The sequence below is a fragment of the Pituophis catenifer genome, unplaced genomic scaffold, assembly GCF_029215685.1.
Source record: "Pituophis catenifer annectens isolate HBS135680 unplaced genomic scaffold, rPitCat1.0.hap2 SCAF_2, whole genome shotgun sequence".
Lineage (NCBI taxonomy): Eukaryota > Metazoa > Chordata > Lepidosauria > Squamata > Colubridae > Pituophis > Pituophis catenifer.
In genome coordinates, this window is record NW_027256882.1 from 172,818,825 (window position 1) to 172,842,087 (window position 23,263).

Sequence of the window (23,263 nt, forward strand, 5' to 3'; positions counted from 1 at the left end):
TGAGAACTGACTTTATTTAGCAGTGTCTGATCTTGGAAGTATCACCATATGGCATCAGATATTTTGTTTTCATGAGGTTACACAGTTATTTCCATATTCACTAAACATATTATTTCATTTAGGTGCATGTAGGTGAAAGGTCTGGTATTTAGAAAAGGGGGCAATAGTCAGAAACACTAATTATTTTGAAGGTACCAAAAGCCTTCAAACAATGGTAGAATTCTAGCAGCATCTCCCTAATGCAAATTTTTACTCTCCAGCAGCTCTTGAAAAGAAACAACCGGTTAGCAAGATTTTGTTGTTGACACAATCTTAAATCTATAATTTGACAGGACTGAACACACAGAAGTCCCTAAACCAGACAGGCCTTGATGTTCTATGATATTATTGCTTGATAATTCTCCACTTTGCTTCTTATAAGGAATGTCTACAAACCCCACATTGTAGTTTCACTGTTATTGCTTTTTTAATCATCATGTTTCTTTTTTACACGTTTCTTTCTGACTTTCAAAACAAATGAACAAGAGTTCCTGAAACAGGTTGAGCCCATTAAAAAAGTGCTCCTGGAGAAGATGGAGCCCAAATCACCTCACGGTGGGCTCTTTACAACACGGCAGCTGCTGTTTGGAGATTCCTTGAAGCCATAGGGCTAAGAAGAGAATAAAAACCAGGCCACACAAAAAAGTGGGACTTCCTCTGTCCATAGTTGTAGAAAAGACAATGCAATGCCAGGTGCCCCCACTGCACCAGGTTCCCAATTTTACGGAAGGGCTGAGTACAGCAGCTACTGGCCTCAAGGACTGCATGGCCCTCAGCAGCCTCACTCTCTGAATTCACATCAGCTGCAGAGCCACAGAGCTAAAGTGTTCAGTTGTGGGCCACACGGTGCAATGCAGGTTCAGAGGCGCTGCGCTCTATCTTGGGCAAAGAGTGCTGAAGTGACTCAATGGATGCCAGAATCTGAAAGAGAAGACAGAGAGTTTCACTCAGAGCAAAATCTCACAAAATGCTTATCTTAGCAGAGTTGGATTCAAAATGCTATTGTAAGTACAGGTGAAACTCGAAAAATTAGAATATTGTGCAAAAGTTCATTTATTTCAGTAATGCAACTTAAAAGGTGAAGCTAATATATGAGATAGACTCATTACATGCAAAGCGAGATAGTTCAAGCCTTGATTTGTCATAATTTTGATGATTATGGCTTACAGCTCATGAAAACCCCAAATTCACAATCTCAGAAAATTAGAATATTACATGAAATCAATAAAAGAAGGATTGTACATAGAACAATATCAGACCTCTGAAAAGTATAAGTATGCATATGTACTCAGTACTTGGTTTGGGCCCCTTTTGCATCAATTACTGCCTCAATGCGGCATGGCATGGATGCTATCAGCCTGTGGCACTGCTGAGGTGTTATGGAAGATCAGGATGCTTCAATAGCGGCCTTCAGCTCTTCTGCATTGTTCGGTCTCATGTCTCTCATCTTTATCTTGGCAATGCCCCATAGATTCTCTATGGGGTTCAGGTCAAGTGAGTTTGCTGGCCAATCAAGCACAGTAATCCCATGGTCATTGAACCAGGTTTTGGTACTTTTGGCAGTGTGGGCAGGTGCCAAGTCCTGCTGGAAAATGAAGTCAGCATCCCCATAAAGCTCGTCTGCGGAAGGAAGCATGAAGTGCTCCAAAATCTCCTGGTAGACGGCTGTGTTGACCCTGGACTTAATGAACCACAGTGGACCAACACCAGCAGATGACACGGCTCCCCAAATTAACACAGACTGTGGAAACTTCACACTGGACTTCAAGCATCTTGCAGTGTGTGCCTCTCCATTCTTCCTCCAGACTCTGGGTCCTTGGTTTCCAAATGAGATGCAAAAGTTACTCTCATCAGAAAAGAGGACTTTGGACCACTGAGCAACAGACCAGTTCTTTTTGTCTTTAGCCCAGGTAAGATGCTTCTGACATTGTTTGTTGTTCAGGAGTGGCTTAACAAGAGGAATATGACATCTGAAGCCGATGTCCAGATCCATCTGTGTGTGATGGCTCTTGATGCACTGACTCCAGCCTCAGTCCACTCCTTGTGAAAGTCCCCAACACTTTTGAATGGCCTTTTCCTGACAATCCTCTTCAGGCTGCGGTCATCCCTGCTGCTTGTGCACCTTTTTCTTCCACACTTTTCCCTTCCACATAACTTTCTATTAATGTGCTTTGATACAGCACTTTGGGAACATCCAACTTCTTTTGCAATTACCTTTTGAAGCTTTCCCTCCTTATGGAGGGTGTCAATGATGGTTTTCTGCACAACTGTCAGGTCAGCAGTCTTTCCCATGATTGTGATTCCTACTGAACCAGACTGAGAGACCATTTAAAGGCTCATGAACCCTTTGCAGGTGTTATGGCTTAATTAGCTGATTAGAGTGGGACACTTTGAGCCTAGAATATTGAACCTTTTCACAATATTCTAATTTTCTGAGATTGTGAATTTGGGGTTTTCATGAGCTGTAAGCCATAATCATCAGAATTATGACAAATCAAGGCTTGAACTATCTCGCTTTGCATGTAATGAGTCTATCTCATATATTAGTTTCACCTTTTAAGTTGCATTACTGAAATAAATGAACTTTTGCACGATATTCTAATTTTTCGAGTTTCACCTGTAGAGCTGGCCTAGCTCTAAAAGTGACCCAGTAACAATAGTACTAAAGCTGCCAGAGCATCTACAGAATCTGTTTCCTTTCACCTTTTTCAGAAAAGCAAAATCCCATCCTTTTGACTTGCTGTTCAATAGGCACAAAATATAAGAACTTGAAGGCCATAAAAACTCCACAGAAGTTTGTCTCTCTTTATGTGACATAGATGAAGAGAGAAAATGTATAAATCTGCACTTTGTTGTTCCCATTTCTTTCCCCTCTCTCCATATCTCCATGAAGTAGAATGATGTACATTAGATGAAGATCTGTTATATGAAGGTTAGAGTGGTGCGGTGGCCTAGAGGTGAAGCTCTCGCCTCATAATCAGGAGGCCGTGAGTTCGATCCTAGGTAGAGGCAGATATTTCTCTCTGGGCACAATGAGAATGTATCTGCATTGGTGACAGGAAGGGCATCCAGCCAGTAAGCACTCTGCTCCAGTCACTTGCCCAGACTCCATCCGGCAAGGGATTATGGAGTCATAAAAAAGGTGATGATGATATGAAGATCTGCGTGAATTATGCCTCTAACTGTTCTCTGATCTTGGAGTTTTGGTTCATTTTTAGAAAGAAGTTATATGTTAAAAAGAACACAGAGACACTGCAATTGCATTGGCCTGCCTCAGAATCAAAAGTCATAGGACGAAAACATGACAGTGAAGTCATGTATGGTAGCAGTTTATATAGTTATATATGGAGATGAGAAGGTCAAGAGAGGAAAATTTAATCTTTCTCTTTCATAACACTATGATATTTAATCAGCAACTTTAGGACACATGCAATACACGTAGTCCTCAATGTACGGCCACAACCGAGCCCAAAATTTATGTTGCTAAGAGAGAAATTTGTTAAATGAGTTTTGCCCTGTTTTATTACTTTTCTTGCCACATTGGTTAAGTGAATCATTGCAGTTGTTAAAATTAGAAACACGGTTGTTAAGTGAATCCTGCTTCCCCACAGACTTTGCTTGTCAGAAGGTCGCAAAAGGGAATCACATGATTGTGGGACACTGCAACCGTCATAAATGTGAGTCAGTTGTCAGGCATTCGAATGTAAATCATGTGACCATGGGGATGCTGAAATGGTCATAAGTGTGAAAAATGGTCATAAGTCACATTTTTCAGTGCAGTTGTAACTTTATTCAGTCACTAAACGAACTGTTGTAAGTCGAGGACTATCTGTAAAGCATTTCTTCATAGAACTCATAATTAACTTGATGGACAAGAGTGCATGGAAAGCTGTACAGAGACAGCCTGAAGGCTCATCCTAATCCAGCCAGTATCTCTTGTCCACCAAAGCAGGAGATAAGAGCAATAATAGTATTTTTGGCTTGCATTTCCCAGCAATTGAAAGTCAAATAATAATATATTGATGAATATAAATGTTCTGATTAGTTGCTTTATCTTTCAAAGATTTGTCTATTGGATTTCATGACAAAAATTACCTCACATCTTCAAAAGAGAAGCAGGCAAATCCATGGGCACATGCTCTGTATCTCTGCATACTAGATTGCTGGAGATACATGATATTTTGCTGATTGGTTTCTCAGCAATGTATGTTTGGCCATCAGCTAAAAAATCACCCTGATTGACCGATCTTACATCCCAATCCCTTAAGGTCTCACCTGAGGGAAGAGGGGTCTTTCTTCACGACTGAATTTAAGGCAATCACTCATTAGCCTGCGCATGGCTTTGGGGCAATTGCTTGGCACCTTGCTAAGGTCAGGAGACAGATATCCCCGACCAACCATGAATATGATCTAGAAGAACAAGAGAGATGCAGTGTTATTTAAAAACAATGTAGGAAAACTGTGCAAAGCAGAGTTTCTGACATTATTTCCAAGTCTCTCGCCCCTCACCCCATAGCTCCACTCCAGATCACGTGACCAGTAGAGAGAAAAATTTGAATGGAGTTGGCAGCATTCTACACCAAAGAAGGACAATGGAGGAATTTTCCAGGTATGTTTCTGGTTTTGGGCTGGATAATGCTCAATTTTGAACATGAACTTTCTAATAAAAAGGGGGATGGACTATCTGAATATAATATGGTCTCTCCTTGAAGAACACTTCAGAGGGAGATCAGACCACGGGCAGAATATGAGACCCAGCAAGGACTTTGGCTACTTTGAGAATCACTTGAGCCCCTTCTGTTGGCTCCATTAAATAGCCAGCGAGGACCATTTGGAAAAAGAGTTAGGACACAGGATGTGGCTGAACCCAGTATTCCCTTCCTTTCTTCCTTCCTTACCTGGTCCCGGTTGTTAATATGACTATACGGAAGAGTCCCTGAGAGCAGCTCATAGAGGACAACTCCATAGGAGTAGACATCTGACTGGAAGCTGTAAGGATTGGGGTCCTGCATTCGAATCACTTCTGATGCCTGAGGGAGTCCAGTGGGAAGGCATTAAGATTTGCAGATGGGGTAAGCCAAACCTTTCTATTTTCTAGAGAAAGGACACTGTCCGTTTTCTGCTACCTATCTCTTCTCCTCTCTCCCAACCCTGGCCTGTTTCAAAGCTTTAGCTCCCAACATACACACCATCCAGAGGATGGAACCACTGGGTTGTTCCACTTGCTGTGAGCCACTCCAACGTGTCTTCACTGTGGCAAGGCCAAAGTCACCAATCTTCACTGTCAAGCCTTCATGCAGGAAGATGTCTGGCAGCAGTAAGTGAAGGAACTTCACCGGTATCTTGGCCTGAGTACTTAATCAATTGTCCAACAAGAAGCACCAGTTATCTATTCCTGACCTCAGTTCCCCAAAGTCACACTTTTATCTCATGCAGTATCTTGGGAATACTTACAGTTTAGGAGCTCCAACTATGTAGTACAAACCCTCTTTTTTTTCTACTCAGACATGCTGGCTCTTAGGTGAATAATTCACTCAGTTTTCCTAAAAAAAGGATTCCCACCCAAGACCGAACAGATGCAAGAGAAGGATACTATTAGATTTGAGGTCCCGGTGGATTATGTTCTTAGCATGAAGGTAACTGGGGAAAAGAGATAATGAGTTATAGCAATAGCAATAGCACTTAGACTTACATACCGCGTCACAGTGCTTTATAGCCCTAAGTAGTTTACAGAGTCATCATATTGACCCCAACAATCTGGGTCCTAATTTTACCAACCTCAGAAGGATGGAAAGATGAATCAACCTTGAGCCACTGAGACTTGAATTGCTGGCAGCCGGCAGTCAGCACAAGTAGCCTGCAATACTGCATTCTAACCACTGCGCCACCATGGTTCTTATTTTACCATCTTTTGTTTACATAATCATTCATAGCTGTGCCTCTCATTTTTCTGCCTGTCTGCCTGCATGTATATTGGGCATACATTACATAGAGTAAGCAATTTTTTTTTTGCTTATTTTTTCTGATTCAGGCATCTCACCATTCACCAGAGGGCCATTTCTCAGAGCTCAACCCCATGAACATACATGGAGTTCTCAAATTATGACCTCATTGAGAAACTGTTTAAATTTGTGGCAATGCTGGACAAAGGGTCCTGGTGATGGGTCCTCAGCATTCTAACCATTGCAATGTCCCAGCGGTCACGAGACTGCATCTGGATGCTTGGCGCCTGGCTCAAAATGTTGTTCTAGCAAGCCGCAATCACATGATCACAATTTCTGGTATTCCCTGCTGGCTTCCCACAAACGAAATCAATAGGGATACTGACAAGAATCAGAAGTCAAAGTCGCATGAGCATCTGGCATAAGGACAACAGGACTGCTGCCATTGCCATTACTAAGTGATGTGGTCATGTGACATCACACTTTATAATACTCTTTAGTACTAGTAATTTTGATCCTAATTGCTGTTGGAACCTAAGGACTACTTATAGTTGCTTCTCCATCTGCGATATTTATTTCAAACCCAGTGGAATCTTATGGTCTCTGCCTACGGTTGGTTGGATGTTGTGGAGTTCAACCTAATCCTACAATCCAGGTGCCGATTCTCTATACTGTGCTTGTAACACCAGGAATATTGTGGTCCAGACTTCCCCAACTTAGGTATTTGTCAACCCCCGAAGCTGACCTGACCACAGCCATTTTGAGGCTTCAGTGTTGCCACACTAGAGCTAAGGGATAGGTAGGGGGGAATAGAGATAGATTTTGTAGCCAAAATAAAATACTTTCCCCTGGGAACCAAGGACATTCTAACACCTGGCCAGAGGGAGGAGGAGTGATGTTACCAGGCAACCGGACGGCACTTTGATTGGACCATGTGACTGATTGTTTGGGGAAGGTGAAAAACTTTTGCTTTTAATTAGATGAAAACCGCAAGAACCTTCAGAGTCGGTTTTCACCAGAACTGTGCCAATATGGTATACCCAATAAAGCTATTCTTTAAGGAATCCACTTGCTTCAGGTTTACTTGCTTTGGGTGTATTACTTGGAACCATGATAGTATTCTGGGAATTGCAGCCCCAAAGCAACTGGAAGATGCTTGCTTGAGAAAAAGTGTTGCAGACAGTGTGGGCCAAAACTAATGATGGTTCTGGAAGTCAGATGATTTAAAAAAACCAATCCTAAACCTGGTCTGCCAGAGTTCTTACATTCCTTAACTGGGTTGTTGTTGCATTGGTGATTTTGGTATAGCACATTTAATTAGTTCTGCTCTTTTAATGATTATAAATTGGTGGGGGGTTTTTATTGGTTGGTTATGCTTTTATAGGATTATCGCAAGAGTTGTGATTATTTAAAGTGCTGTTTGTTGAATGATGTGCTCTAAATAAATATACCATTTATTATTGCTAAAACCCCTGTGGGATTATTAGGTTTCCACCTCAGTTAGCTGAGAGGCTCTGAGTAGACCCCAACCAGGAACATTGTTCATTGTCTGCTCTTTTCCTTTGCAACTGCTCTTCAAAATGTGCTGCCTTAGGACTTGATGGCTCTACACTCACTCCATGCCCTGTGCCGTCTGTCGGGCCACATCAATCCGTTGCACCATCTCTAGGGGTGTTTCCTGTACATGCAAATGCTGATAAAGGCTGTTGCCTTCACACCACTGGGTGATGATGGCGAAGCTGGGTCGAGTCATGAACCCCATAAAGAGCAGTATGTTGACATGACGTGTCTTCCTGAAAAGTAGGAATGAAACAGGGGTCAAAGACTTCCTAGGTAAAGTCTCCAGGATCAGCCTTTAAATTAGCCTCCCCCCAAATGGCTGCCAAACCATGCACACACTTGGCCTACCTAAGCACCTGCATCTCATTCTTGAAGGCTTGCACTTGCTCACTGGTCGGGTTGGTGACCTTGAGGATCTTGATTGCCACGTCCCCATGCCAGCGGCCTTTGAAAACAGTGCCAAAGGATCCAGCCCCAATGCGTTTCTGCAAGGTGACCTCATTCGGGGAAACCTCCCAGTAGTAGCTTGAGTCCCGATAACCCAAGGTTTTCTATGAGAAGCAAAGTGGCACCAAGGAAGAAGAGGAGCCATAGAGAAAGAAAAAATGTTTGCAGGCATAGTGTCGGCTATCACCACAATGAAATACTGTTCCATGTATTACTCCTGTTAAAGACCCTTGCTATCAACCCTCTAGCACCTCTTGATCCATCCAAACAGCCCAGCCATTGCCCTGGTACTATGCTTACTAGTACAGATACCATCACTTCTTGTGGCTACCATTTTGAAATATCCAGTCAAGAACCACATGCCAAATTATCTCCTTTCCCATCCCAATACTCACAGGCTTCTTCTTGTCTTCAGAAGGCATCTTGCGCTCTCTCGGAGACTCGCCTGGCGATTTGGGGTGTGGAGAACGTCGACCAGGAGAAACGGCAACTGAGGGGGCTGGTGGGGTGTTAGGAAACAACTCGGGCCCACTCACTGCTGTGGCAAGAGGAAAAGAGGGATTTTACTCCAACCTAGACCACCCCTTCAAATGATCTTAGGAAACTTACCACTATTACAAAAACTAACTAAAAATCAAGGAGCATGTATAAAAAAATTCACAGAAAGCATAGATTGGAAAAATCAAAAATTGTCCGTCTCATAACAGAGTTTACGATCATTTCAGGAACTGGACTGATATCAGTGTCTGTATTAAGGGAAGGGCATGGTTTCTTCACACACTGCACAATTAATTTATGAAACTCATTTCACATAAATTGTCAGCCAGGATTTGTATCAGCACATTTGTAATATAAGGCTACAAGTTAAAACCAGACTTGATAAAATAGAATGCAACCACAAACATCAGTGAGGCTAACATAAGATTTCTTTAAGTCTAATTAACAGATTGTCTCACCTGCCCATGAATTTGTCTATAACTTAGAAAAGTGGGCAAATATTAATGCAACATTAGATCGCATATTACAATATACTTTTGCATCTTCCTATAACTGGAAGCTTGATTTTAAACTGGTGTTTGAGAAGAATCACATGAATTGTTGCAGAGGAGTGGGAGATAGGCTGTTCAGATACAAAAGAACTCCAAGCCTTAATGGTTCCTGCTAGCACTGTCAGCCCTGGAAGCCATCTTTTTCTTTGGAGCTTCAGGGCTGCCACATTTAGTGCCTGGGAAAACGGGAGGGGTGAACTACAAGGAGTCGGTGGAGATATATAGCCATAACATCATTTTTTTCTCTGGGAGTCAAGGACGTTCAGCCTGCACCTGGATGGGAGTGATTGGGAATTGTCCCCAATTGGGATGATGAATTGATTGATTGGACCATGTGATGGACTTGTGGGTTTTCCACAAAATGGAGCTTTGAGGAATTGCTGGCCTCGGAGTTGGGGATGTTACTTGGAACCCTGACAAGCACAGCCAATGGCCAAAGTGATGACCACTTGCAGCCCAACATGTAGAGAACCACATGCTTATCATTTGTGGTGATAAATCATCTGGATCTCCAACAGCCTTTCTCATCAAAAACAATCTGATCATGTCAGTATTTAGAATCTGCCGCTCTGGTGCATCTGCTGTTGCATGACACTGACTGTCAATCATTCTCAGAGATCATTATCCCTGCTCCCTGACACTTGGTCCCTACAATACAGAGCAGCAGCCCATACAGAACACTCATACACTCACAAGGCACCCCATTCAATTACTACTTCATTGAAAAACTCACCATCTGTGTTGTGGTTCCTGGATATGATCTGGAAAAGGAAAAGGAAGACTCTGTGCTCAGTAGCTGTCTAAATAGAACTGGATTCCCAAAACAGTAAGGTTGCTTGCTTGCACCTTGATATCACTTTTTCTTCAAAGCATTAGGCCTACTTCATACCATTACAGTATACAGATGGGCCGATACAATTCAGAAGCCTCCTCGGTGAATACTTCTCTGCTCAATCCTATCCCCAGAGAAAGTCGGACTGGATTAAGGATCTTCTCACATAAAATGTAGAATGTTATGGATTCACTCAATGAATTTGGAATCCTGATTTCCCACATTTGATTTTCTAGATACAGGAAATATATGGTGAAACATTTCACCAACATGGAATCTACCTACAGGCTGAAAGATAACAACTCATGGTGCTTTTTAAAAAATTGAACTCAAGTATCTTATTTAAATGCAAAAATCTAGTGAATTAACACAATAATTAAGTTTTAGCTCTACCTTTCAGAGGTTGATAGATCAGTAAAAAGGACCCCAAACTACATATGAGACTAAGAAACCTAGTTTACAGGCCTACTATCTTTTTGAGATCTATGAACTCTTAACTGTCCAGATACATTTTAAGATATTTTAAAATATACCAAATATCCTGAAGAGATTAACCTATAAATAACTACGCCGCAAAATTAGCATGTTGTCATATCTAGACTAATTTTGACCAACATATGTTAGCTAAGACTAGTGTTAGATGTTAGCTAAGATCATTTGTTGCAAAGCCATATGGGTACCAGTGTCTAGGTGACACTCAGTGGGCAAAAATAACTGAGAAAGAGAGAAACATTTTAGAGAGGAGCTCATGTGGCAGGTTCAGATGGTCTCACCTCAAGGATGCTGCTGTCCACAGGGCTGGTGGTGCTGATCATATGGACATTAGGGGTAGAAGTTGAGCGGTGTCGTTGTAGGCGTCCATCGCTGAGAAGGCTGGGAAAATTGAAGGCATCTTGATTGAGGGGTGACTGTTTGTTTGAGCTGCAAAGGAAAAGGAGGTTAGGAATTTTCACTTTCCAAATGAAAATTCTTAAGTATTAAGATGACATATTCTTAAATATGTCATGTGAGTTCTCCTCAAGTGTTATTTTTCTTTCAGCAGAGTATACATTTCTGTCCTCCATAAATGAAATCAAGGAATTATTCCCTTTAAATAAATACCACCAATCTTTTCTTGAACTTCTCAAGCATATGTTTTGACAGGGTCACAATTTGCCCGGATGGTCTATATTTTTTCCTCTTTACAAAGAAGTTGAGCTGGTGAAGATGTATTTTATATCCAGGTTCGCCTATTATGCTAAACTAATAAGCAGAGTTTCAAATAAATAATATATGGGTTCACACAATATGCTAAGCTTTATCATCTAATAAACCATATTATATCTTAGCATAATGTATGAACACTTAATGCAACAGAACAAATTTGGTTATGTATTAACATGTACCTCCCCCTTGCAATTCTCTACAGTCCCCTGGAAGCGCTTGCATTTTTATCTGGATGCTTTCCAGATGTGTTGGCATAATGACTCCAAAGGATTGCCAATGGCTGTGCTGCTGTCCTAACATATGTTGACATTACTAGTGGAGTGCAAATTAAGCATTGTTCTCTCTGGCTTCGTACTACTCCCTGGTGGAGAGTTCCAGTTCACCTCTCCCAATGCAGCTGCCTAATGAACAAGTGTCTTACCTGACTGCTTGAGGGGTCATGGGTTTGTAGCTAGGCTGGATAAAGGTTGTGGGGATATGGTCTTGACACAATTCATGGCTGTAAACACTACAAGGGAGAAAAATTGTCTTCAATACCAAACCAATGAGACCAATTTTTTTTTATGAGCTCATCTTCACAGCAGGTGAAAGGGAGGGCCCCGAAGGGAGGGATACTCACGGTTTGTGGGTTGTAGCCAGGTCCACGCATACTGTAGGCACTTTGCTACTGCAGTGTTCGTGGAACTTGTAGCCACATGTTTGACACCGAAAGCCATGGAATATGAACTTAAGGCAGAAATCGCAAAAGGCCAAATTGAAATAGGTCTTGCGGACCTGTACAAAGAAATAGATTAGGAATATGAAAGGCGAAATGGAGGAGGAAGGTTTGGTTATCTGCCTGATGAGTAAACAGTGAGGTTATGTCAGGGGTCTGCAACTTTAAATACTCAAAGAGCCATTTGGACCAGTTTCCCACAGAAAAGAGAACACCAGGAGCCACAAAACCTGGGTGGGGGTGGCCAACTTGATGTCACTCACTTCCACCAGTCACATGACCCCCTAGCCACGCCAACCCAGCTGGTAATTAGGGCAGAGAACCAGTTGTTAAAAAACACCGGGAACCACAAAATCCTTTTGACATATCTCTCTCTCCCCTCCCTCCCTCCCTCCCCCCCTCTCTCCCTCTCGCTCTGTATCTCTCTATGTCTCTCTGTCTCCCCCTCTCTCTGTATCTCTCTGTCTCTGCCCTGGCCACTTCTCCTTCCCCCGCTATCGCCCTTACCTTCTCAGGCCAGGCAAGCAGTGACTGGGAGGGGAGGGCGAGGGGCGAGGCCAGCCAGTGGTGGGATCACCTGACAGGGAGCCACAGCTGAGGGCCCAAAGAGCTGCATGCGGCTCCGGAGCCACAGGTTGCTGACCCCTAGGTTATGTGATGAGATTTGGAAAAATTATCCAAAGTCATATCCATTTAGAAACAAATCAGTTCAGACTATCAAAGTCTTTCATGCTCTTGGCTGTGGTAATAGAATCCAGTGATTTTGCTGAACAGCGGAACACCACAGGAATTTTGAGTTGCTGTAGTTGATTTTGGGGACAGAGGACGTTAAAGCATTTTTGTAAGATGGGAAACCTCCAGCCATGCTGCTGGCCTCCCATGTTCATCACTCCTGGCCAGCCAATAAGACACACAATAATCAGTGAGGAAGACTTTGATCCAAGAATATCTGCAGGGCTGCAGATCCCTCATTCATTTTACACATTATTCTGGAAAAGAACTATCCCACGCAAGTAGAGTAATATGATTTTGCAGAGTTTTGCAGGACTCACAAAATTGTGCATAGTAAGAGGAACATTCTCCAGAACTTCTACAGAAAGCTCAGCCCCTTCCAGATTGACCAAGTCTGTCTCCCAATCTGTGATGGTTTTTCGCCTGCATAGAAGAAAATAAAAAACAAGGTACTAAGCACCATCTAACTTGGTGACCCCAAGTCTACCAATCTAACATTCCTTCCAATTCAACTCTGAAATCAGAGTTCATACTTGCTCCTCAGGGGCAAAATTACCCATTTTAGAGAGACCAATTTAAAATGTGTTCACATATGAGTTCCATGTAGGTCTCTAGTATTCAGGATGCAGATTTAGGGAACCAAAATATGAAATCCTCTCCTTTGCCTGAAATATTACCTTACCACAGGGGTGAAATGCTACCGGTTTGGTCGAACTGGTATTTCTGACGTTCAGCTCTGACGCGTGGTTTAGCTTTGTTAGAAAGCAGGAAATCCTACTTTCTAGTGAAGCTAAATCGTGCAGCACAGCTGACCCCCCTCACTGTTCTACTTACCCAAGCCTCCTTTTGGCGTGTACTGAACATGCACATGCAGCACGTGTTTGGCACGCAGCACGCATGCGTGGCCAGCAAACCGGTAGCAAACCGGTTCAGATTTCACCACTGCCTTACCACAGCAAAACTGTTAATGGATAAACAACCTTCAACACGCAGTGAGGAAACAAGTATCTTTTTTCAACAACACTATAGCCCTTTGTCTACATTTGGGCCCTCTAATTATTCTCCACTGTATCTGCTTTTTTTCCATATTATGTTTGGAAAAATGAGGAAGAAGTTCTGACCTCACTATGGAATGTTAATGTTGACAAATATTACAACAGCTCAGGAAACAAAACATACTAAATGTCAGCACACGAATGCTGTGAGAGAAGGGGGAATTGTCAAATTAGATGAAATTAAAATCTCACATATGTCTGGAGAGCAAGTGTGCTCTCCAGACATTGGTTGAAGGGGAAGTTCTGCTAAATGAAAGAAAGTGGGCTGTGAGGAAAGACTGTGTGGAATAGGGACAGGGCAAATGGGCTAATTGGAAAGCAACCCTTCTTCACTCTAAAAATTGGGACCAAATTCCAGATTTACCAGTCTGAGCCTCAGAACTGACCGACCTTCATACTTCAGTGACTGGACTGTTTCTCTTCTTTTCTCTTTACAACTAAACACTAGAGCCTCTTGCCCTAATTAATGAAAGCTGGAGATGGAATTGCTACCAGTAGGCAAACATTTGGTCCAGTGAGTAATTCCTTGTGAAAGCATGTAAACTTTGGTGTGTAAAGTTTATTTGGAGTTTGGAGTTTGTTTGGAATTTGTTTCTAGATATTTATTTATGCTACTTACGAGGAATGCTCGCAAAAACCACAGAGAATGAAACAAACTGAAGATGATCTGTCCATTTTTAAGAGTGGCAGGAGACAGTTTTTGGTCTATATACAACTAGCTCCGCTCATGTTTCCTCCAATTCCTTCTCATATCAATCTCCCCACCGGGGTTACTTACCCATCACCCCTTTTTCTGTAAACAACACAGCAGTCCTGGTTAAGTCCACGCACTTTCAGGGCCTTGTCTAGGGAGTCATATACAGTCATACCTGGCCGGACAGTGACCTAGAAGGAAACAGCAGAGTAGTCATATGATCAAGGTAGTGTGTAGGGTCATGTTTTTTTTTTTTTTTAAATAATAATAGCCTTTATTGTCATTGTACATCATATATACAACGAAATTGGTTTAGCCTCTACTGGTGCAATCCATAACAAAAATACAAGACAACATGAATAGTATAGAGGATAATCCTTATACAAGTAATTGGGGAAAAAACTAGGCATACGTTCCCATATGTACGTGGAGTGATTGTGATTGTGTTTAGGAGTCTGACAGCCCATGGGTAGAAGCTGTTTTTAAACCTGTTTGTCCAGCTGGCTATACTTCGGTGTCTTCTGCCCAGTGGTAAAAGTGAAAAGAGACATTGGCCAGGGTGTGAATCATCCCTAAGTATCTTCCTTACTCTGCCGAAACAGCGAGACCTGGCGATGCCAAATTAATCCTTTGATTCCCATTTCCCACTGAGGTTCTATCTGGTTTTAAATTCTACCTCTTGTTCCCTGATCCCTACAATATAGTTCTCAGCCTACTGGTCATCTGAATAAGAATAGAAACCAGAATCCTAAATAATGCTGCTAAAATGAAATCCATTGTGGTTCACTGAAGCTGGAGAGAATCCTGGCACATAATGACTAATACATTGATTAGGGCAACAGTTGCAAAGGATCTTACAGGAAGTGGCTTATCTTTCTGTTAGGATTCAGAGCTGAATAAGATGGAAACTACTGTACATTGATTGCTATGATAGATAACCGCAGCAAAGACTCCTATAGAGAAATTGTGGCCTTCCTGATATTATTGGACCTCTTGGCAGTATTCACTGCCACTAATCATGGTGTATTCTTGGACTGCCTTCTTGGTATGGTTTGGAAGTGGAAGACACAGTTTTATAGTGGTTCCACATAATCCTGAGCAGCAAGTTCTACATAGTAATTAAGAGGGAAGAGTCGCTACACAAGGCCCATTTATCTGCCCCATGTTATTTAACATCTCTATCAGAAGTCACCTATCATTTTGGGAGGTTGGGCTAAGATCCAGTGATTGGACCAAAGTCACCCAGCCAGGTTTCATGCCTAAGGGGGATGGGGGGGCTAGAATTTATGGCCGCCCAGTTTCTAGCTGGACCTTAGCCACTATGGATTCTGATGATTAAAGTTGAATGAGGAGGAAATTGGTAGGCTTGGATGGGGGTGGGGTGTCACAAAGTTGGATGGTGCTCTTACCAAGTTTTTTCTGTGCAGGCAAAAAAAAAATCATAGTTATAAATTTCAAGCCTAGATTAACTCACGGATGTAATGGAAATCCTTAGCTGATGTTTGGAAAGGGTGTGGATGAGCCTAAACAAGCAGAAACTGAATCCTAATAGGATGGAGGCACTGTTTGTTTACAGCTACTCTGGCTTGATCATGGCTCTCATGTTGAATTTTGTTGCATTTTCCTTGAAGGATGTCTATGGCATGGGTGTCCTCCAGCACTGATGGTTTCTGCCTGATCAGCAGGTGGAGGTTGTGGCCAGAGGAACTTCTGCTCAGGTTCAGATAACTAACCAGAACCCATGCTTGATCAAAAAGGTAAAATGAAATTTCAAAAGCAAACTCAACAGCTTGAAGTTTTAGCAAATTTTATTCTCTTAAGGTACTAATTTTGGTCCAGGTTTAATTGTGATGGGATTGGGAACTCCCTGCTTTCACTGGATTGTTGGACTCAGCCTCAGTTCTCTTTCAATACAGATAAAAATGTAGTCATTGTTCTGTTGTGTCTTTGGCTCAGCATTTATTAGAATTACTTAAGAGCTTATTTTTCTAAATTTTAAACTGATGACAAATTACAAAAATAAATTGCTTTTAGAACTATCATAAAATTAAACAAAAGCTTATTTTTAAAAAAACAGAACAAAGCAACTGATTCATTATAAAAGAAACCAGCAAGATTTACTTTCAACTCTAACTTGCAAACAATATGATCTACATATATTTATTACCACATATGTCCTTCTTTGTCTCTTTCACTCTTCCTCTTTGAGATTTTCCTTCTCTCCCTTTCTTTCTGCTATTCTCTCAATCTCTAGCTCCATATTTTTTTCCTTTCCTTCAAAAAGGTAAACAAACATAAAAAGAGTGGGGATTTTACTGGGCACGGCCCACTTTTGATGGAGGGGGGAACAACTCATCATTTTCATGCAGATGTAGAGAACCTGAGACTCCAGTTGTTGCTGGACTCCATCATTCCTAGCCAACCAGGCCATAGATGTTGGAAGTTGTAGTCCAAAGCACCTGGAAAGTGAGAGGAACTGTATCCCTCTCTTACAGGATACCGAGCATTCTAATCAACTAGAAGCACCAGATCCTTTGCTCTTCAGAGCTGTCTAAATGGCCAACTCACCACTGTTCGCTGTTGATTGGGAAGATCCACCTTAATAGTGCTCCGATTCTCAGCCATGGCCCTCCTTCCTAACCTTCTCCTGCAAGAAGCAATCACTGTTGTCAGGGTACCCGAGAAAGGTAGGATGTCCTCACTGCTACCGCCATTTGAAGGGTCTCGATCTGGAGAAGGTGAGGAGAAGCCATTGGAGAGAGAGTCAGAGGAGTGTAAGTTGCGCTTCATGCGGGTGATTCTGAGGAAGAAAAAAAGACAACAGACCCAAATGGATATTGGAGATGGGCTTTCATCCACGTGCATGACCTACAACACTACAGAACATGTCCAATCTCTGGCTGGCAATGATTTGTTTGCACCTTCTTGACTGAAAGAGGCAAATTAAACAGAACTTGTTTAATCTCAATCCCAGTTTCATACACACACACATATGGGATAACAGAACTGCATCTGGAGCAAAACCACAAGTACACTGTCCAACAGGAAATTTGACTGAAGTATTATTACACATTCTTCCCATTCCTGTGGGGAGATCCTAATGACCAGAGAAGAAAGGAGGCAGTGCATATCCCGTGCTCTAACTCAACCTCTTCACCAGGGAGGTTCCTGCCTTGTTACTTCTGGTCAGCTAAGAGACAAATCAGGAAGCATTTCAAACTTTTTCTGGATAGTGGGTGCTTCAGTGGGAATTATCGTTGGGTAGTGAGATGTTAATAATTCCGAACAGACTAAGACATACTGCTTGTTCTTTCCAGATAAAGTTAGAGACCAACTTTTTCTGAAAACCCAAAGAGCCTTATAAATCAGTGTAGATATTGAGCTGGATGAATCAATAATCTGAGTCAATGTAATGCAGAAGTTGATGCCCTTATGCTCCCTAATTGACATATTCAATGAATATTCATCACATCATAACGAGTTTTAAATTACTATTACGAGGATAAGCTTAAAAAATTAGGGACTGCTGCCCCAAAATTATGAATGTAGATGTATCACTCAGTGGTATCAGCTAAAGGATCTCTTCTGGTTTGCTTGCACAGACACTTATGGTTTATTAGCGTTAAGATGTAGTGCAAGGGTCTCCAATTGTTTTGGGCCTGTGAGGACATTTGGAATTTATTTTAAACTTATTAGAATGTTTAAAAACTATTAAAAATAAAGAATCAAAGGAACAAAAGGAAAAAAAAAATAGAATTATGACTTCTGTCCTTTCTACCAAGTAGTTACCATCTTATTCTTTCACCTCCCCCTTTTCTCTGTTATCCCCTTCCTTTATAGTCCCCAAATCCATAAATGTCTGTGAGGTCTTTTGGAAAGTTGAAAGTATGTTAGAATCATCCTTATAAATTAGGTAGGGAAGAAATATTGATGGTAGCCAAGGAATACAGTATATCAGCAGGAATATTTGCTCCCAGACCTCATGCAAGGGACCAAGAGGTTATAGAATGTACTTGAAGTCTTGACCCACGGCAATAAAAATAGTCCCCTTATGACTGGTCACTTAATGACCATTCAAAGTTATGAAGGACCTCCTCTAAAGGTACTCTAAAGTACGAAGCCTCCACCATGATCATGTGACTGCATGTCGGGCGCTCGGCAACTGGCCTCCATTTACAGCAGTTTACGGCATTCTGCAGTCATATGACTATGTTTTATGTTTTTGCCAACAACTGTTATTTACGCCCAGTTTTTGGCAAAAACAACCCATAGCGATCAATGGGTTTGCTTTATGACACTGGGTGTCACTTTAAAGCTGCTTAACTTAACTTAACATTTCACTTAACAATGACTTAACAATAGCTACAAAGGAGGTCATAAAATTGGATGGGTGACCCGCTTCATGACTGTCATGACTAATGACAGTAATGGGAAGGTTCCATTACAGTCATAAGTCAAAGACTACCTGTATAGACAGAACTTCCGCAGCTGTGGTAGAACCAGAGACAGTCTAGGTCAATCAGTTCCTCTGTGCTATTAGTAATTTCTCATCCCCAAGGAAGAATGGGAAGAAGCTTCACAAAAAAAAATAGGACTAGTCTATAAGTATTGGAAGATTGCACATTTGAAAATGACAGACGTCAGAGAAGTCAAATCCTCTTGCATAAAGAGATTGTGTGTTATACAAATTGGTCTACTAAAGTACTTCTTCACTAACAAAGTATTCATCTACTTTTGCAAGACAACTGATCCTTTAATTCATAAATCCCTTTCTTTTATCCTCCAGACCAGGGCTGTCAAACTCCCGGCCCATGGGCCGGATGCGTCACGAGCTGGCCACGCCCACACCTGGTTTAGCGGAGGGGAAAAAAGTCCTGATATGTGACATGACACTGCCGTGACGACATTGAGTTTGACACCTCTGCTCCAGACCTTGGATTATCATCTCTAACCATGCCAGCTAAAGCTGAAAGGAACTGGAGTTGCAAGAGGAGTTGCAGTATGGCAATACAGCACATTAGGAAGCTGATTTGTCAAGATCTATTTGTGATTTGCCTGATTAAATGGGAGAATAATGGCTCTGAGGTCACCCCCAGCACATTAACAATCATGTGATAAACTGACTGTTTAATTAAGTGATATTGTCTTCCTCTGGGAGAAAATGTTGTGGGTGGTCACACAGATGTATAGAACAGAGAGCTTGAATAAAATATATTTAAAGAGAACAAGAAGACAGCAACATAGTCAGACTGTAAGCAGCTTTGGTAAAATATATACCCTGCTACAACCATTACTCAAATTCCAAGTAGCAATTGCTCTTCAGCACTGAGAACTTTAAATTTCAACTGCAGTAGACATTCTATATTTCTGTGTATGAAATTTATGATGTGTGTGCCTACATTTATTGCTCTTTATATACTTTTACTGTATTTATAGCTCACTTGCTCTCAGTCAAACTAGTCCATAGGGAGCAGCATACAGAAATAAATTAGGGTTAATTCTATCTCAGATCGCAAAATTAGACCCTCAGGGGTAAATGCAATGTCCCTGCTATTCTTTATGCAAGAGTTTTCTGTCAGCAATTAATTTACATCAGCTCTAGGGACTTGCTCCTGGTTAAAGCCTAACTCTCAGTAGCTGTTTTCACTAGATGAACATTTTCTGTTAAATTGTTTTCTAATGACGGGGAGGCATATCCATAAGAAGAAACAAATGAGCAGTTTAGTCACTCAAGTCCATGTTAATCATAGGTATTATAAGCAGCAAACTACTACCTCAAAGTAGAAAACCAAGACAGGCGTGTGAATGGAAAGGGTAATTACAAGACTAATCCAAATTGAGAAGAAACTGGCTATAGGATAAATGTCCCTTTAGTAGCTCTTCTTCAATCTGTTTGTAATCAATAATCACAATCCCTTTTTTCTATTAAAACCAATTAAGGACAGTTTACAATCAAGATTAGGATACAAAATCTATCCTCAATGCAAAATAAAGCAAAGATCCTCAGCATATCCATCAAAAAGGAAACAATTCTGCAACCTGATAACTTGCAGTTATCAACTCTCACATTCCCCGTGAGTATCTCCAAAGTTAAGAGATATTGGAAACCCATCTGGAAAGTTATGGATTTTTCACCCCAATTTAAAAGCATGGGGGGGGGGGAGGTTTCAGCAGACCTCCTTTGCATTGTCTTGAGTTCCAGAGGAGAAACAGCCCTGTGGATTTCAGATATACCCCAATATTTCATATCTGACAGCAGAGAGGAGCAAAGTCGCACTGCACCTGTCAATCAAGCCAAGTCTCTGCTTAGACACAGCTGCGTCTGGAGTGGAGGCAGGTTTTTTCCCTTATGAAAAGGAAGCGAGAGCTGGAGTGAAGGTAAGTTCGTTCACAAAGATTTCTTCAGTGTTGAAGTGCAGGTACTGCAAACAGAATAGGAGCCTAAGTTAAACTCATTTGCTGATTAACCACTGGTTTTTATTTTATCTTCTCAATCCTTCTCAGATAGATATCTGTATAGATCAACAATTTTCTATTAGTATATCTTCTTTTTCCTGACCTAACATCAAGTAAACGTCCACTGGTTTGAGGGCAAGCAAGGAGCCTCAAGCAACCAAATCCTTTGATGTCACTCACTCTAAACACAGTCCAGTTAGAAGAAGCCATTTCCATTTGGCTTCCACGGATGCCAATTGTATTTTTACCTTGCAGAATCTTGGACCTATTACATTTTATTTCTCAAATTAGGGATTTCTTTCTCACCATCTTTAATGTACCAAGGCAAGAGCCTTGGTAGTACAGTGGTCTAAAGCACCCTGTTATTAAGACCGGCTGCCTGCAATTACTGCAGGTTCGAATCTCGCCAGGCTCAAGGTTGACTCAGCCTTCCATCCTTTCTAAGGTAGGTAAATTGAGGACCCAGTTGTGGGGGCAATAAGCTGACTTTGTATAAATATACAAAAGGATGAAAGCTATTTCTTAGCACATTGTAAGCCGCCCTGAGTCTCCGGAGAAAGGCAGCATATAAATCAATTTTTTTTTTAAAAAAAATTCCTTAAAAGTTCTAGTCGCCCAAGCAAAGCAAGCAACTGACTCAGGTGGACCAATTCCCCATGCTGCTAAAATGCAACACAACAGTGTTCTCTCCCATGAAAGCCCAATTCCAACAAACTATTCATGCGTACTGAAATGCCCTCAAGCACATGTCCTCACTGCAAGAAAACTGGCCTAGCAAAACTATTGTGTTTTGGATAGCCATTAAAAACCTGGTCATTCAAAAGCATTCGAGAAATAGATTTGGGATGAGAAGGCTTCTCCTGCTATGGGGCTGGAAGTTAACTGACTGCTCCTGCTGTTCTGTTTTGCTATTTGTTGGCCATTATTTCTATTCAAATGTTTGCACTGACATTTAAGCCACCTAGAGCCTTTGTTTGGATTAGAGTACCATTTAAACTGTAGTAAAAATTAAATTCAATTAAAATTAATTAAAGACAGGGATGCGGTGGCTCAGTGGCTAAGACGCTGAGCTCGTCGATCGAAAGGTCGGCAGTTCAGCGGTTCGAATCCCCAGTGCCACGTAACGGAGTGAGCTCCCGTTACTTGTCCCAGATTCTGCCAACCTAGCAGTTCGAAAGCACGTAAAAATCATGTAGAAAAATAGGGACCACCTTTGGTGGGAAGGTAACAGCTTTCCATGTGCCTTTGGCGTTTAGTCATGCCGGCCACATGACCACGGAGACGTCTTCGGACAGCGCTGGCACTTCTGGCTTTGAAACGGAGATGAGCACTGCCTCCTAGAGTCGGGAACGACTAGCACATATGTGCGAGGAGAACCTTTACCTATAACTAAAAATTAATAATAATAATCTAGAACAGGGCCCCCACCAACAGACAGAAGCATCGTTAGGACTTCTTCTCATCGAATTATCTTGGGGCCACATTCAACCCAAGGTCCTGCCTTTACCTCTTAGCAGGTATCAAGGGACTGTTCTAACTACTTTCCCCACTAAGGGGAAATTCTTCAAGCAAGCACTTCTTTGACCGGCAGAAGCAGGAGCAGGAAGATACCTCTGGGGCAGCTGTTTAAAAAATAATAATAATAATAAAAATCTAAGGCATCTCCATCCTGAGACGGAGGGAACTTGTCCTGCAGAAGACTTGTCCGGGCTCTCTTGGTTCCACAGCTGAGACTCAGACTTACTTTTAGGGAAAGGAATCCACGACAAGAAGGTGGGCGGGGAAGATTTGCGGAAGAGAAAAATCCACCGACCTGTAAATGGAACCAGAGCCGCAGGCCAAATCCAGGCCGGTTCGCCAGCATTCCCGAGGCACAGAGGCTTGTTACCAGCGGATCGTTTGGACTCTGGCTCTAACTGCTGGCCCACGACCCGCCACACCTTTCCCAGCGCCGCTTGCTGGAATTGCCCGAACCAAATGCATTCCCCCCCAAATGCAGCCGATCCCAGGAAGCGGCCCTCCCCCAGTTCACCTGCTCAAGCCAAGAGAAGCTCCTTTGGCTAACGGGAGAAAAAAAAAGGGCCTCCGGGGCATTTACAACAGATTCCCCCGTCCACAGACGCGATCCTAAGGCGAGGAATGGGCGGGGGTCCATCAGAAAGGGACCGACGGAGTGAACTGAAGCACCTCCAGTTCGTATCAAGGCTCCTACTACACGGGAAGATACCATAACCCGGAGGAGGGGGGGAGAAGAAGGGAACCCGATTTACCTCCGTCCAGAATGACACGGGGGGGAACCATTGTACATGACCGAAGAGGCACGCTCCAGCCGTTCGCCCTCCCACTTGCTGCCACCGAGTGGGTGGAGCCGAACCAGGCGAGCGGAATGAAAGAAAATGTAAAAGAAGGACCAAAAAAAAAAAAGCCTACCTACCTGTCAGAGAGAAAAATCCACCATCTTGTATGAACGCTCCGAAGGGGCGTGGCCAACGAACGCACGTCACAATGAAGGGAAGGAATCTCCCCGCACAAGGAA

General features: G+C 42.2%; 1 protein-coding gene across 3 annotated transcripts; it reads right to left on the minus strand.

Moving 5' to 3' along the window:
- Positions 1-441: 441 nt before the first annotated feature.
- Positions 442-23,236, minus strand: ARAF (A-Raf proto-oncogene, serine/threonine kinase). 3 transcript variants are annotated; one of them, XM_070938059.1, is made up of 17 exons: positions 23,162-23,199; positions 20,554-20,693; positions 16,840-17,071; positions 14,356-14,462; positions 12,843-12,945; positions 11,695-11,849; positions 11,497-11,583; positions 10,643-10,790; positions 9,771-9,798; positions 8,384-8,523; positions 7,890-8,092; positions 7,598-7,774; positions 5,633-5,679; positions 5,229-5,347; positions 4,938-5,069; positions 4,315-4,449; positions 442-960 (listed from the first exon to the last, which is right to left on the minus strand). In XM_070938059.1, the coding sequence occupies exons 3-17, from the start codon at positions 17,059-17,061 to the stop codon at positions 868-870; spliced, it is 1,896 nt and encodes a 631-aa protein (XP_070794160.1). In that variant the 5' UTR covers positions 17,062-17,071; positions 20,554-20,693; positions 23,162-23,199; the 3' UTR covers positions 442-867. The 3 variants fall into 3 exon arrangements, with proteins under 3 accessions (XP_070794160.1, XP_070794159.1, XP_070794161.1); XM_070938058.1 differs by having other exon boundaries at positions 8,384-8,526; XM_070938060.1 differs by lacking the exon at positions 20,554-20,693 and having other exon boundaries at positions 8,384-8,526; positions 23,162-23,236.
- Positions 23,237-23,263: the final 27 nt, after the last annotated feature.

What these genes read in the sequence shown, in the direction of transcription:
- ARAF (XM_070938060.1), bottom strand. Translation starts at nt 17,061, where the DNA reads ATGAAGCGCAACTTACACTCCTCTGACTCTCTCTCCAATGGCTTCTCC. An exon ending in CTGGCTACAACCCACAAACC is followed by an intron (nt 11,584 to 11,694) that starts GTGAGTATCCCT and finishes TCTCCCTTGTAG; the next exon opens with TGTTTACAGCCATGAATTGT. An exon ending in CTGAAGACAAGAAGAAGCCT is followed by an intron (nt 8,093 to 8,383) that starts GTGAGTATTGGG and finishes TGCTTCTCATAG; the next exon opens with AAAACCTTGGGTTATCGGGA.